Source organism: Stylophora pistillata, chromosome 12 (genome assembly GCF_964205215.1).
Source record: "Stylophora pistillata chromosome 12, jaStyPist1.2, whole genome shotgun sequence".
In the NCBI taxonomy this organism is placed as follows: Eukaryota; Metazoa; Cnidaria; class Anthozoa; order Scleractinia; family Pocilloporidae; genus Stylophora; species Stylophora pistillata.
Window position 1 is genome coordinate 6,887,373 of NC_142530.1, and position 14,898 is coordinate 6,902,270.

The 14,898-nt window shown below is 37.0% G+C and overlaps 2 protein-coding genes across 2 annotated transcripts; both read left to right on the forward strand.

Annotated features, from left to right (window-relative positions):
• The first annotated feature begins 206 nt into the window (after positions 1–206).
• Positions 207–2,528, forward strand: LOC111333245 (mitogen-activated protein kinase 14A-like). Its single transcript, XM_088741816.1, has 2 exons — positions 207–840; positions 2,134–2,528. The coding sequence occupies exons 1-2, from the start codon at positions 253–255 to the stop codon at positions 2,155–2,157; spliced, it is 612 nt and encodes a 203-aa protein (XP_088597942.1). The 5' UTR covers positions 207–252; the 3' UTR covers positions 2,158–2,528.
• An 862-nt stretch (positions 2,529–3,390) lies between these two features.
• On the forward strand, positions 3,391–14,746 carry LOC111333754 (2-amino-3-carboxymuconate-6-semialdehyde decarboxylase). Its single transcript, XM_022939379.2, has 13 exons — positions 3,391–3,553; positions 4,399–4,443; positions 5,747–5,843; positions 6,153–6,202; positions 6,292–6,402; positions 6,906–6,947; positions 8,135–8,218; positions 8,528–8,621; positions 8,736–8,831; positions 9,969–10,059; positions 10,476–10,557; positions 10,977–11,075; positions 13,509–14,746. Exons 1-13 carry the CDS (start codon positions 3,491–3,493, stop codon positions 13,587–13,589), a joined length of 1,035 nt encoding a protein of 344 aa, XP_022795114.2. The 5' UTR covers positions 3,391–3,490; the 3' UTR covers positions 13,590–14,746.
• The last annotated feature ends 152 nt before the right edge of the window (positions 14,747–14,898 follow it).

Here is a 14,898-nt window from a genome sequence, read left to right on the forward strand (position 1 = left end):
TTTTTAACCACAATGAACCGGATTGGTCTTAGAGAGGCTGTTTCTTAAAGTATTATCATAGGTTATGGTTTTTATTCAGTTAAAATATCAGTCCACACTGAAATCCCGCTGTTTTATTAGGAAATGTCAGAGGAAATACTCCGTCGACTGCATCCTTTTATGGAGCTCCTGCAAATCAAAATAAGCGAACTGCAATTATCTAAACAGCAGAATAATCAAAAGGAGGACAACACTAATGTACTAAAAAGGCTGATGGAGTCCTCTGAAAAACAATTGTTTGCTTTGTTGTTTAAGAGGAACGAACAGCTGGATCATTCAACCAGAGTTAAGTGTTGGGGAAGTGGAGGTTGGGATGAAGTTTTCGAGGGAGAATATTATGGGGCCAAGGTGGCGGTCAAACAGCTCACTTCCCCTGCAAAAGAGGACTACCCTTTTTTTAAACGTGAGATGATGATAGCATCCCACTGCCACCATCCTAACGTTCTACGCCTCATTGGTGCAACTTATCACGACAACTGTCTCCAGCTGGTAACAGAGTTGATGGAGTGTAGTCTGCATGTTCTTACAGAACACCAGGGGAAAGTACCAGAACCACACATCTGGTTTCTGATTAGAGACATTGTCAGTGGTCTCAGTTACATTCACGAGAAAATCCCTCCCTTAGTACATCGCGATATCAAGACCGACAACATACTTATGAAGAGGAAGGATAACTTTTGGGAGGCAAAGATTGCTGACTTTGGAATAGCAAATTATTGCAGGGAATTCATGACTCCAAATAGACGCACTCCAATCTATGCTGCTCCTGAGTCAAGGACATCCAATCAGCAGTCACCACAGGTGGGTATTTACGAAAAACTTGTTTTTTAAAATGCCGGTAGTTCAATGACGCGTGCGATGTAAGAGTTGAATTGATTTCAGTACCTCGACTGTGTCTCTCCTGTTCTTCAAGGAACATTTTTTATCTCAGTCATTTATTTGATTTATAGGTCGCTAGTATTCAGTCGTCCTCTTGCTGTTGCTTGTTGTTCTTTTCACATAGTTTGTCAATCAATGGTCTTTTGTATGATTTTACCATTGGGTATTATTAAAAGAGAGTGGTGTCTTTAGGTTTCATAGGACCCCCCAAATTAACAAAGTTTCTAAAACAAATCTGGCAGTTTTTAAGACGACTTGTAAAACTCTTATATGAGAACGATTCTTCGCAGTAAAGCACCATTTGAGCAATAGTGAAAATCAGACCTGAAAAAAACTTTCAGGCCTGTACGGGATTCGAACCACTGACCTCTGCGATACTAGTGCAGCGCTCTACCAATTGAGCTAACAAGCCAACTGGGAGCAGGCCATCAAATTAATTCGATATAAACCCGTAGATGATAAATCAAACAACAACAAACATATGAAACATATGTGTGAACTGCGGTTATGAGACGTATATGAGAACGATTCTTCGCAGTAAAGCACCATTTGAGCAATAGTTGATGGCCTGCTCCCAGTTGGCTTGTTAGCTCAATTGGTAGAGCGCTGCACTAGTATCGCAGAGGTCAGTGGTTCGAATCCCGTACAGGCCTGAAATTTTTTTCAGATCTGATTTTCACTATTGCTCAAATGGTGATTTACTGCGAAGAATCGTTCTCATATACGTCTCATAACCGCAGTTCACACATATGTTTCATATGTTTGTTGTTGTTTGATTTATCATCTACGGGTTTATATCGAATTAATTTGATGGCCTGCTCCCAGTTGGCTTGTTAGCTCAATTGGTAGAGCGCTGCACTAGTATCGCAGAGGTCAGTGGTTCGAATCCCGTACAGGCCTGAAATTTTTTTCAGGTCTGATTTTCACTATTGCTCAAATGGTGCTTTACTGCGAAGAATCGTTCTCATATACGTCTCATAACCGCAGTTCACACATATGTTTCATATGTTTGTTGTTGTTTGTAAAACTCTGTAGATACCCTGATACCTCCAGTCCAGCTGGCTTAAGTAGGTTGGAAGTAAGCACTTTTGTACAGCTCTCTGTTTACTTGATTAGCGTAGAGTACCTAGTTCCCTCCTTCAAAGGTTCCCTTCAGTTACGGTCACTTGACAGCGGATAAATTCTGTTGAAAATGCATCTTTATTTTTCTTTCAGATGATGTTTACAGTTTTGGACTAGTTGTACTAGAAATGGCCACAGGTGAGCGGCCAAAACGCGACAGATCTGATGTAGTGCTACAGCTACAGAGTGTGTCCAGCCCTCGACTAATACAACTCATACATGCCTGCATTGAAATGGATCCAGAGAAGCGACCCACCATGAGAGATATTGTTGATTTTTATAAGCTGAATCACTCTAATCCATAATTAAAAAAAAAAACTTAAATGAGCCACCTCACTGTTTAGCAGCTATAGATAGAGTGTGGTCCTAAATTTACCTCCAACGATTGCTTCGTCTACAACAGGATCGCTCGAACTCTATAACTATGCGCGCGCGCTCATCTTGCGTGAAATGACCACAGGTAACTATTTCTCCGCGCGAGGTTTTAGGTTTAGGGCCTGATTACATGAGCCGGGCTGGCCCGGTTAGCCGGGCTGATTTCTTTTGTTTTGGTGTTCGCCAAAGCGTGAAAACAAAAGAAATCAGCCCGGCTAACCGGGCCAGCCCGGCTCATGTAATCAGGCCCTTAGTTTTCACACGGTACTTATTTTAGAGGGACCTAAGGAAACACAAAATTGACTTGTAGATAAACGTCGATTCAGAAAGAATTATCTTTAACTTTAAATCCACTGAGAAAATGAAAGCCGACCTTGATGAAACGATAGAGAATCTCAATTAGGGAATTCAGGTTTCTGAGAACTCGAAGTCTCCTTTGAAAGCCTCGCTCAGAAACCGAAAGAGCCAGCTGAAATGGAAAAGTTTTATCATTGACTTCAGCAAATGCAAAACAAAGCCTGTATTGCTGAGCTTGGTGCCCTAGTATAATGAATCTTACGTGTTGGCCAGCCGAAAAGTCCCGACTGCATTGGACAAGAAGAACTTAGAAATGCCGTACAATGAGTTGCCAAAAATTTGTCAAAGCACCAACCAACCAACCAATTGATAAGGTGGAAAAAGACACCATTGCACAGTAAAGTGGCACAAGCTTTTTTAAGGTGCAGGTAGGATTGGTGCCTCACAGAGTAAGGCTGCAGCACGCTCAGACCCAGCATTGGCATTACAGTCACTGATACAAATGATTTATTACCCTGAACTGGACAAAGTAAATGCCAAGGTTGGTCGGATTGATCGGAATGTCCTAAGCCGCGTGGTTGTTTGTAAGACTGGGTCGAGTTATAACGAAGTATTGTGAGAGGGGAAACTGGAAACGAAGTTGTGAAAAACCCTATTTTCCTTTTGCACATTACCCAAAATACCTTGCGAAGTTAAGGATTTACGAGCGACTGATTTGTGTTCTCTTCATGACAGAGCACGACGTTATTAAACTAAATGTTTTAGGGTATACTGTGTGATGTCTTTCAAAATCGATATTCACAATCATATATTACCCGAAAGATGGCCAGATCTGAAGGAGGTAAGTACTTTCAAAAATGACAGACCTAAATAGTTTTGTCATTGTTCCTATTTGAAAGAAACATCGAATTTCATGGGAAATACATTTGATAAACATCACAAGCAGCACTTTGAATTCCCATGCTGTTGTTAGGGGCCTAACCCGAATAAATATCAAATGATTTAAAGTGAACATTTTAGGGGGCTTAACATTTTTGGAAACGGGACTAAACATTTTTGTGTAACACTAAATCAGACTTAACGACCACAGCCCACGCCACACCGCCAAGAATTGACAAGTGGGTAACAAACAAAAAAAAAAAAAAATTAAAACTAAAGGTAAATGCAAACCCGATTTCTGTAAATGAAACTTTACAAGTTTGATACATTTTGACCAGGATGGTTTTTATCCAAAATCATGGAGCTCAAAAGTACACAGAAATTTGTGACAAAATGATATATAACTAAGTTGTAATTTAATCCCTAACAAAATGTGGTGATATCTGAGTTGTCGGACATGTAAATGGGTATACTAAGTTTTTATTAAATTTACAACATGGAATGATGTATTTCTAGTGTTTTGATTGGTACGTGTATATACAATCAACTCCAGTCATCAGTTCATATTCATGAGTCACCTCATATGAAAATGCATTGTGCCAACTGTTGATGCACTGAAAGAAAGCTTGAACAATCCAAATGTCCAAAGGATTTAATGAAATTTAATGAATAAAAACAGTTATTCCATTTGTGCTTGTTGGAGAAAAGACTGGATACTTACCATCTCAAATCTAATGCGCACTCAAGGAATGTGGCTGTAGGCATGTGATAAACTTTATATAATATGCTGAGTTTTTGTTCTTTCAGCGATATGGATATGGAGGGTGGATACAACTTCATCATCACTGTGAGGTAAGTTAAATTGTCTCTTGTTGCAGTGCAGTACAGCTTGCAGTGCAGCTTGCAGAGCAGCTTGCGGTGCAGGCCTGATTTATAGGAGGGAACATTCAGTATTTATCCATTTGCACATTTTGCATACCACTATAATTGTTAGTAGTGTTTGTTCCTATTTGGATAAATACCTTAGCTATTAGATAATCTTTATTCTATTGGTTACCACACCCTTGACTGTAGTCACATGATTATCCACATAATTATATATCATCATGGTTATCGTTAAGTTCATAGTATTCTAATAAAGCAGTTGTGTAGACAGGGCTCGACACTAATTTTTCAACTTATTAGCCAAGTGGCTAGTGACATCTTAGATGTTTTTTAGATTTTATGACAATTTTAGTCTGTTTATTAGCCAAACTGGCTAGTAGAAATTGAAAACCACTAGCCAAAACTGAATTTCTACTAGTCTGTGGCTAGTGGGCTACTGCTACTGTCGAACCCTGGTAGAGCACTTGGTCTGTGCACCTGTTACTCTATAGTAGTATAATGAACCCTAATACACAACAACTTGCGACGAGAATGGCCACTTTTGGAACAAATGAGTTCTTCAACCCCAGTTCAGAAGACTGGCCCACAATTACTCTGAAAGTTTTGAACAATACGTCATCACGAACAAAATCAAAGGCGACAAGAAGGTAGTGGCCACATGCCTGACTTCAAAAGGCAGCAAGACGCACAACATCTTGAAAGATTAGCTAGCCCCTGCAAAGCGATCTTGTGTAAAGCTGACAGATTTGGTGGCAAGCTAGGAGAAGAAAGCTTGAATCCAAAAAGAAGGAATTAACTGCCAGAAGCCTCAAACAATCAGTTTAGATGACCATAATAGGCTTATTTGACTCCTTCTGTTTCGGAGAAATTTACTGACCTCACTCTAACCAATTAATCCAAGTTAAAATGGATTTTCTTTTCTATTTGTTTTGATGAAAGGTCTCTCCAGATTTGTGTCAAGTATCTTTGGTTCTCTTTTGTGTGCCATATCCCACCCAAATGTCTTAGAGCCTCCTAATTCCCAGAAGTGATTCACATGTAACTTCTCCCTTTAATATTCAAGAACTTGGTAGAAAAAGGGTTTGTAAGAGTAGCTTAAGTGAAGTGATATCCTTGTCAGTATATGCGTTTCTGAAAAGTCGGGAGGATGCTCTTTTTTTCTCTTCTCTTCCTACTTCCATGGTGAAGTGACCACCCTATTGGAAGTGAAGTTTGGGTTAAGCAATCATCTGCTTAAATGTTGAATTTTAAAATTATCACTGTTATTTAGGGCAAAGCAAAGATGATGAAGGATGGGAACCTTTTTCGTGTAATAGATGAGAACTGCTGGTCACCAGAGGCAAGAATCAGAGACATGGATGCAACAGGTTTGTTTAAATTATAAGTCAAATTATTCAATTGTCACAAAAAGGAAAAAAAACTTTTTATAATTACAGTACTGTATTTAGTTCAAGTACAGAATTAGAGAATCTCCTGTGAAACTCAGGTTAATGCTTTTCTTTTTGATAGAGAAAGCCACTCAGGCATCTGTAAACATAACTGCAAAAAAAAAAAAAAAAACAGTTGGGATGGGAATTTGAGGAAGTGTCCTTCACTTCTTTTCCAGTCTATTAAATTCAAGTCTCATATTTTATTTTTACTTGCAGAGCATGTGATATATATTTTGTTTCTTATAGGTGTGACAGTACAGGCCCTTTCAACTGTTCCAGTCATGTTCAGTTACTGGGTAAGTGTGACAGAAGGTCTATAAATTTGTCCTAGCATTGAATTCATGAACACTTTCTTACTGACAATACCCTTGACTTTTTCTTTAAGGCCAAACCAGAAGATACTCTGGATTTTTGCCGCATTATGAATGATGACCTTGCAAAAACTGTGAAGAAATATCCCAAGAGATTTGTGGGACTAGGAACTCTTCCGATGCAGGTACAAGTAGCTATAACCCCTTATGAAGAATGCTGTTATAGATTTAATTGAAGTGTAAGGTGTTTAATTTGAAGTTTCCTTGCAAGGAAAAGTACTAAAAAAATTTGCTAACTTTTAGCTGGAAAGCTACAAAACAAACTGAGAAGACTGGTTATGCAGGAGTATGCAAGAAATTGTGGAAAAAAGAACAAGGGTCCTTTTTTTATTTTGTTATAGAAACTGGGGTGAGGGTGCATGCCTTGTTTTCTATATTTATTTGTAAGTTTCTTGCCTCTCAAATATAGCAAATGCAAACTAGGAGGGGCTTAAAATGCAAAGGAACAGCATAAGGGGAAGGAAGTTGTTGTAAGCTTGCATGAACTAGTCTTATGCTTGTTGTGTGTAAACTATGAGGCAATGGCAAAGAACTCAGTGTCATAAATTTCTCATTTATCTTTATGTACTTTCATTGTTGGTGGTACTTGACTGTCTAATTTTTCTGAATATTAATTTTATGTCTATAGGCACCAGACCTTGCAGTACAGGAGCTAACTAGATGCGTGAAGGTGAGAATGGGTAGTGTTACTGGGTTCCCTGTTTTTGTGTTTTCCCGCCCTTTTTGTCACATGACATCATCACATGACCTCAGTCGTTCATGAATGTTCCGTGTTTTGTTATGTTTGTGGAGGCATATTCACTCGAGTAATGAGGTCCGATGAGCAGATAGAAAACCAACAAAGATGAATTTTGGTCGTTAATCCTCCTTAATCCTCCTTTCTGTAATATCAATATTGGAGATGATATCATTAATTTATCTAATACTGTCTGAGACCTAGGCATCATGCTTGATTCTGTGATGAACTTACGCTCGCATATAAATTTCATCTGTAAATCATCGTCTCTAGCAATCAGAAATATTGGTTGCGTTCGTAATTACCTCTCGACGCAGCAAAATGAAAGATTGATACACGCCTTCATCTCATCGAGACTTGATTACTGTAATAGCCTATTGTACGGTCTACCGATTTGTGACATCAATAAATTCCAACGGATCCAAAACACAGCTGCCCGCTTGTTAGTCGGTGCTAAATCAAGAGACAGTTTAACACCTATACTTATGAAACTTCATTTGCTCCCGGTCACAAAACGAATTCAATTCAAGATACTGTTGATAACATACAAACCACTAAATGACATGACTCCAACCTTGCTTGTTGAACTTCTTAGTCGATATATTCCAGCACGAAACCTCTGTTCATCAAACATGAATCTACTTGAGGTCCGAACAATTCAAACTAAAACGTATGGGCAAAGAGCATTCTCCTACGCTGCACCGTGTTTGTGGAATCAACTACCTGAATGCATAAAAAACGCCGAATCTGTTGACTCCTTTAAACACTTATTGAAAACTTATCTTTTCAAAAATTAAGCCACCAGATTTTTTGATATCGTACATTGTCAAATATATGTATAACACATAATAATTCATTAGTTTAGATAGAGTAGCGAAAATTGCATGTATAGGATTTTTATTGAAATTTTGTTAATTTGTAATTGTAAAGCGCATAGAGTTCAATTTTAATGCGCTATATAAGAACTTATTATTAATAAAATAAAATTAAATTAAAGTTTTGGTTGTTACAGGTATACTATTGATTTATTGAATTTGGTGACTGCTATCGTAATGATAGAGTTTGACTGTCTCCTTTTGGGTGCAATTCAAGAGCATTTTATTGATAATGATATTTTATAGGTTCTTGGTTTTCCTGGAGTGGAAATTGGTTCTCACATAAATGATTGGAATCTTGATGACCCAGAACTACAACCAGTATTTGCTGTAAGCTATTCCTTTTCAGTATTTATTAGGGGAACTTAAATTACAGCCAAACCTGTTTTAAGTGGTCACCCATGGGAAATGATGAGGTGAAGGTTAAGTACAGCTTGACCACTTGATAAAGGTTGACCATGAAATGACTTGCATAATGTTTGTCCATTATAGTTGTGCTAACAGTCCAAAGAAAAAAGATGACTGGAAATTTGAACTCAGAGTACTAAGTTAAACATTAATTTTGGGAGAATTAACCGTGGTATAAATTTCAAAGAAATTTGGTATCTAAATATTTATTAATTATTCTCATCCTATCAGGCCGCAGAGGAGCTGGGTTGTGCAATTTTTGTTCATCCTTGGGACATGGAGTTAAAAGGAAGGATGTCCAAGTACTGGCTGCCCTGGCTTGTTGGTAAGTAAGCCTTGCTTGATCAAGAGCTGCTTGTATTTTAGTGCACATTGTAGACCTTCACTGACTTTCTTGATTTAAATAGTTCATGGTGATTAAGAAAATATGTGGTTGTAGGAATGCCAGGTGAAACTGCCCAAGCAATCTGCTGTATGATATTTGGCGGAGTTCTGGAGAGACATCCAAACCTAAAAGTGTGTTTTGCTCATGGAGGTGAGAAAAGTATAATTTCCAAAACTGGGTGTTGGAGGGCTCTGTGTTTACCAAATTGAATGCAGAACTCATAAGCTGCATGAGTCTGGGAAAAATTGTCTCATTTTTGCCAAGGGTAAATTGTTTACAAAGTTGGTTATTTTCGAAAGTGACTGCAATGTTTCAATTAGATACAATGAAATATATGAAGTTCATATATTTTGAACTGCGGTATTAGATACGTATGATGCATGATCCTCGCAGTAGATAGCGCTATTTAAGCAATAGCGAAAAGCAGACCTGAAAAAAATCAGGCCTGTATGGGATTTGAACCACTGACCTCTGCGATACTAGTGCAGCGCTCTACCAATTGAGCTAACAAGCCAACTGGGAGCAGGCTGTTAAGTTGATTCGTAATAAACCCGTGAAAGTGATAAATCAGATACAATGAAATATATGAAGTTCATATATTTTGAACTGCGGTATTAGATACGTATGATGCACGATCCTCGCAGTAGATAGCGGTATTTAAGCAATAGCGAAAATCAGACCTGGCAAAAAAAAAAAAAAAAATCAGGCCTGTATGGGATTCGAACCACTGACCTCTGCGATACTAGTGCAGCGCTCTACCAATTGAGCTAACAAGCCAACTGGGAGCAGGCCGTTAAGTTGATTCGTAATAAACCCGTGAAAGTGATCAGGTCTGATTTTCGCTATTGCTTAAATAGCGCTATCTACTGCGAGGATCGTGCATCATACGCAATGTTTCAATATTGCTGAAAAGTAGACAGTATAGGTATCACACTTAGGTGATAAACATTATTTGTTCAAGGTAGCCCGTTCAGCAGTGGGGCTGGGACCCTGATGTTAAAACTAACTATAGACTGTCTTAGACTGATCACACATAGAAACTACTAAATTATACATTGCTAAAATTATATGAAGTACAATAAAAAAATTACAAAAAAATTGCCTGCAGTCATATACTCTAGGTAAAAAATTTAAGATTGAGAGTTACAATCATTGTAATTTGTAATTGGGTGCTTAAAAATCTGCTAGGACTCACCTTGACTATCTCTATTGCCTTTTGTTTATCCTGAAGTTACTCTTCCATGAAATGAATATATATTTTTGTACTTATTATTTTTTTTTTTACAGGTGGGGCATTTCCATTCACCATTGGACGTATTGAACATGGCTTCAATGTCAGACCTGATCTCTGTGCCGTTGAGAACCCAGTCAACCCAAGGTAATTAAGTTCCTTGCACAACTTTTTAACATCTGGCTTAAATCTCTGTTCTCCAAAAAAACTGATTTTAAATCATATATACATCAACTGAGGTAATTTGGTGTTTTATCAGGAAAGACATGGTCTATTAAACTGATAAGCTAATCAGTTCTCACTGCCTGGGTGATGTGTACCTACAGTTTGTAAAAGACACATTGTCATGCCAATCCATTTTTTGGAGTTTATAACTTAAAGAGTAACCAATTGAAAGTACGGTTATTTTAAAATATATGATCATAGTTTCCTTTAGATTTGGAATGCATTATTGTGAATTTTATCATTAAACTTTTGGATGTTAAGAGTTGAGATTTTGACGTATGATAATATGCAAAAAATACACACATGGCCTGTCAAAGACATTTCACTTGTATTTGTAGGAAGTACATTGGACAAATTTTTACAGACTGTCTTGTTCACGATGAGAAAGCTCTCAAATTTCTAGTTGACACAATTGGAGAGGTGAGACATTAATTTTATTTTTACTTTTGTTTTATGTTTTTATCATAAGACATTATACTGGTAACACACAGAAATGAACCTGTTTTGCAGTACATTTGTCCAATCCAATTAAATTGCAAGGTTAAGCAGAAATTTACTAGACCTTTTTTGGAGAGTGATCTCGTTGCACTTCTCCTTCAGGAGGTCCAAAAACCAAACAACAGCAGGGAATAAGACATGTTGATAAGGAGGGAAAAAAAATTGAACCAATATATAACCACATCCAATTAACTTATTACACTAATCTTGTTTCTCAGATTCCCCACTGATTTTGAATTTTAGATTTTACTAAATTACAAGTGCCTCAGTGTGTGAAGATATGCATCTACACTGAAGTAATCATTATGGTTCTCAATTGTCTTTATCTGCAAATTTTTCAGGAGAATGTTCTTTTAGGGAGTGACTACCCTTTCCCTCTTGGTGAACATCACCCAGGCAAACTTATTGAAGAAGTTTATAAAGATAACACAGAACTAAGGGTAAGAGAAAAGTGTGTATTTGAGCCTGTCAAAACTGTGTTGATCTGCCCCCTTCCCCTCAAAGAAATCACAGAGAGGCGGACTTACAGTGTCACCTTATGTTGCACAAGGTAGTTGTTTTAAATTGTACCTGACAATTGCACAACTCATGTAACAACACAGGTAGCCCAAGCATACTGTGTGTGATTTTGGGGTCTAATGGTCCTTAACAGGAATAAATTTTAAGTATAAACAGATGCTCACACTTAAAAGGGGTGGTCAGTTTTGTTTCAGTCTAGGTCACTTTGTCAAGCAATTATTGAATAACTATTAGAACAATTCCGGTACTCAGTTTTTCATCTTGTCACTTCTCGTGGGCTCCACTGAGATGCTTTTGTGCCATCAGCTCACACAACAAGTGACATGAAGTTTTCATTCCATTCGTCTGATCAACCACTCACTGTCCAGCAAGGTGGACAAAGTGGTTCACCAGTCTTTCTTTCAATGATATCTCAAGTTCATAAATACCCAACTGCATGAAGTCAAGACGTGGCTTGCACCCTAGAATATGAATGTCAATGTTATTTGCCTGTTCCTGTGTTTCAAAATGCTTAATAATTTTTTTTATGATAAAAAGAATAAAGGCTGACAGTTTCGAAAGAAACTGTTTGGGGCTATTCCACATGAGACATGAAAATTTGACAGATTTTCAAATTCAAAATATGAGAGCCAAACTTACTTTTAATGAAAGCTTATACATAGTTCTATAAGAATCCAAATCTAGATTGGCAGTAGTGGACACGCCCAGGTTGTGTGATGCCATTGTTTTTGAGGGTTTTTATTAACCGAATAAGCCATTTTACATACCAATATCTAAATTGCTTTATCTCAAAGAAATTGATCGCCATGAATCAGATTTTGGGATCTTAACTACCCACTAGGATGAGCCTTTCAATGCAAAAAGAAAAAAATTCTCAAACATTTAATGTCTCAGACGTACAAAGACATAAAAAGTGTTGCGGACGTGACCTTCAGGGTATGATTCAGAGCAACATTTATTTAATTTCTATGTAGGTTCTCACCTGTTTCAGGTCTTATTTATGTAGCTCTTATTGTTAAGTATTATGATAATTTTGACACCCCAGCTTGCTCAAATTTGTCAACTATTTAAGAGATATTGGGTTGCGGACGTGACCGTTGTGGACATGACACATTTGTAAAAACTCAGAAAACCTCATAAAATTTTCAAACATGAGAAGATATGTTGATATTTAATGACAGCAAATGATAATTATAGACATATTATGATATATGTAAAGCTATCACTTTTTTACAATTTTCCAAAAATACATAAATGCCCTTTGACCTACAAAATGACCTAGATCATCAAAGTTTTTATATTTTATTTGTTATCTATTTCCCAATTTACAGATAAAAGCAATAAAAACAGCATTTTTACTTCAGTGGCATTACTCTGAACGTTATTAGTGGTGAATGAAAAGCTCTTTCTTGAACATCCCCAAAATGTCACCTCCGCAACACAACATCTTTATTCTTTATATATACTATTTGTTATTTATTTCCCAATTTACAGATAAAAGCAATAAAAATAACATTTTTACTTCAGTGGCATATTACTCTGAACGTTATTAGGGGTGAATGAAAAGCTCTTTCCTGAACATCCCCAAAATGTCACGTCCGCAACAAATTTTGGTCACGTCCGCAACACAACATTTTTGTTGATAAATTCATGGTAACAAGTAATTTCTATAATATCTTTTCAGATTTATGAAGCTCAGTTACTATTGCATTTAGTTAGTATATGCAGTTTTTTTAAAAGGTTTTCAATTCACAGGAAATTTGAAGTACCAAAAGCAATTCAAATCAATGGTTGTTTTAGGAGTCACATCCGCAACACACTTTGAAAAATTATTTTCTCTGGATCTCTACGAGATAGTCAAAATGTTTTCTGGCAAAATAAAAGGTACTTCACGGGTAATTTTATGACATGACTAATTTCAATTCAAATAGAGTGGATCTGGCTTTAGGAGACATTTAATACCCAAATTTTGCCTCTAAATGTCACGTCCGCAACGTGGAATTGACCTTTGGGGCTGCGTTGGTGAGAGTAACAAAATAATTTGCTTATATCAACAAAGTTGAAATGGTAAATTGGCCACCGTAACAATTACAAAAGCTGATGTTTCGAGCGTTAGCCCTTCGTCGGAGCGAATGACGAAGGGCTAACGCTCGAAACATCAGCTTTTGTAATCATTACGGTGGCCAATTTACCAATTCAACTTTGTTGATATATCCAGCTTAATATGATAGTTTGGCTTGATAAACTGTTGCAGTATCTGTCCAAGTTGCATGGATTGTAATTGCTAAACAAATATTGCGTTCCCGTTATCAAACCACATTTGACAGTTTATCATGGTGTTTTTTCTATTGCAGGACAAGCTCTTAGCTGGCAATGCCTTGAAATTTCTTGGATTACAGAGATCTCAATTTGATGACAAAGCTGTAGACAACTAGAAGCTTGCCATGAAGAAGGGGCTTCGTCATGCAATCCATTTGGGCACTGAACCAAAGTTCAGTGGAGTAATTGTAGCAGTGCACTATCAGTGTTATTCTGTTAGTATACAGAGTGAGTGTAAAAATGAAAAGGAAGTCTTACATTTGAAAAATGTTTGACTAACTATTTATGTTGTATATTTATTTAAAAGCAAGTCTCGTGGTTGTGATAATGCTTGTAAAAATTTGAAGATTCAATCTTACAGATGATGAACTTTGGAAGAAGTTTATGTTTGAGATTTCAAGAATTAGGGAGTTGATTTTCAGTGTAATAATTTCATGTTATACTATAAGTTTCCATGAAGCCATTTTTTGTGCATGCTTAAAAATTAGGTTGAAATGCTTAAAAAATTAAACCCTTCTAGAGCTTATCAGCCCTTTGTTGACAAACTAAGGACACAATTAGATTGTTCAATGAAATTTGTGGTTATAGGGGTTTATACTTTTCTAAACAGGGGAATACTGACTGAGTTTATTTTTGATATGACAACTGTTAGTTATTCAGTGTAAACACCAGTATTTATTTTAACACTATTAATGTGACATTTGTCAACGAAGCTTGTAATTCAAATGTATGGTACTTTTTTGTGAAATGTTCTTACTCTTATGTCACAAAGACTGTCAAAAGTGGTAGTACATTGTAAATAGAGTGAGTGATGGAGTTAACCCTTTCACTGCCAGAAGTGATTAACATGTAACTTCTCCCCATAATATCCACTCATTACTCAGCAAACAGGGAATGAGAAGACTCAAACCTATCAGGTAAAAAAGTTGATGATTTGATCTAACACCAAATTTTCATTAGTAATCAACACGGAATTGTGTAGCAGCTAGAGAGATGACTTAACGATCAGATCTTGGGATTTAAAGGAAGGGTCAGGCTCTGTGTGAACTTGTATCCTCATTGCATCTTCTGTTGGTTTATCAATGTAATAACCCACTCATGCAGGATGTTGGGAGAACAAAATAAAAGTTAGTAAAACACGAGCTGGAGGTGAGTGATTTATGAACTTTTCCAATGTTCAATCCTTCCAAGTGGGTTATTATGCTGGTATACCAATAGAAAGTACTGCCCAGGATTCTATTGCTTTTTATGTAATAAACTTCAATTTTCTATGGCTTTTCTGATGCAGTTAATGATAGGTTTTGACCAATCAGGCCCACTTATAGTATCTCCATTATTTTATAAATGTTCATTGTTAGAAACATTTTTTTTCTCCTCAAAGAATCACACAAGTCTGTTTGGCAATGTGGCAGTTTCAGAGCCTTC

Coding starts and splice junctions, on each gene's coding strand:
- LOC111333245 (XM_088741816.1), top strand. CDS start 253: ATGGAGTCCTCTGAAAAACAATTGTTTGCTTTGTTGTTTAAGAGGAAC. Junction 841..2,133: donor CCAATCAGCAGTCACCACAG/GTGGGTATTTAC, acceptor TTTTTCTTTCAG/ATGATGTTTACAGTTTTGGA.
- LOC111333754 (XM_022939379.2), top strand. CDS start 3,491: ATGTCTTTCAAAATCGATATTCACAATCATATATTACCCGAAAGATGG. Junction 8,219..8,527: donor AACTACAACCAGTATTTGCT/GTAAGCTATTCC, acceptor TCATCCTATCAG/GCCGCAGAGGAGCTGGGTTG. Junction 8,832..9,968: donor AGTGTGTTTTGCTCATGGAG/GTGAGAAAAGTA, acceptor TTTTTTTTACAG/GTGGGGCATTTCCATTCACC.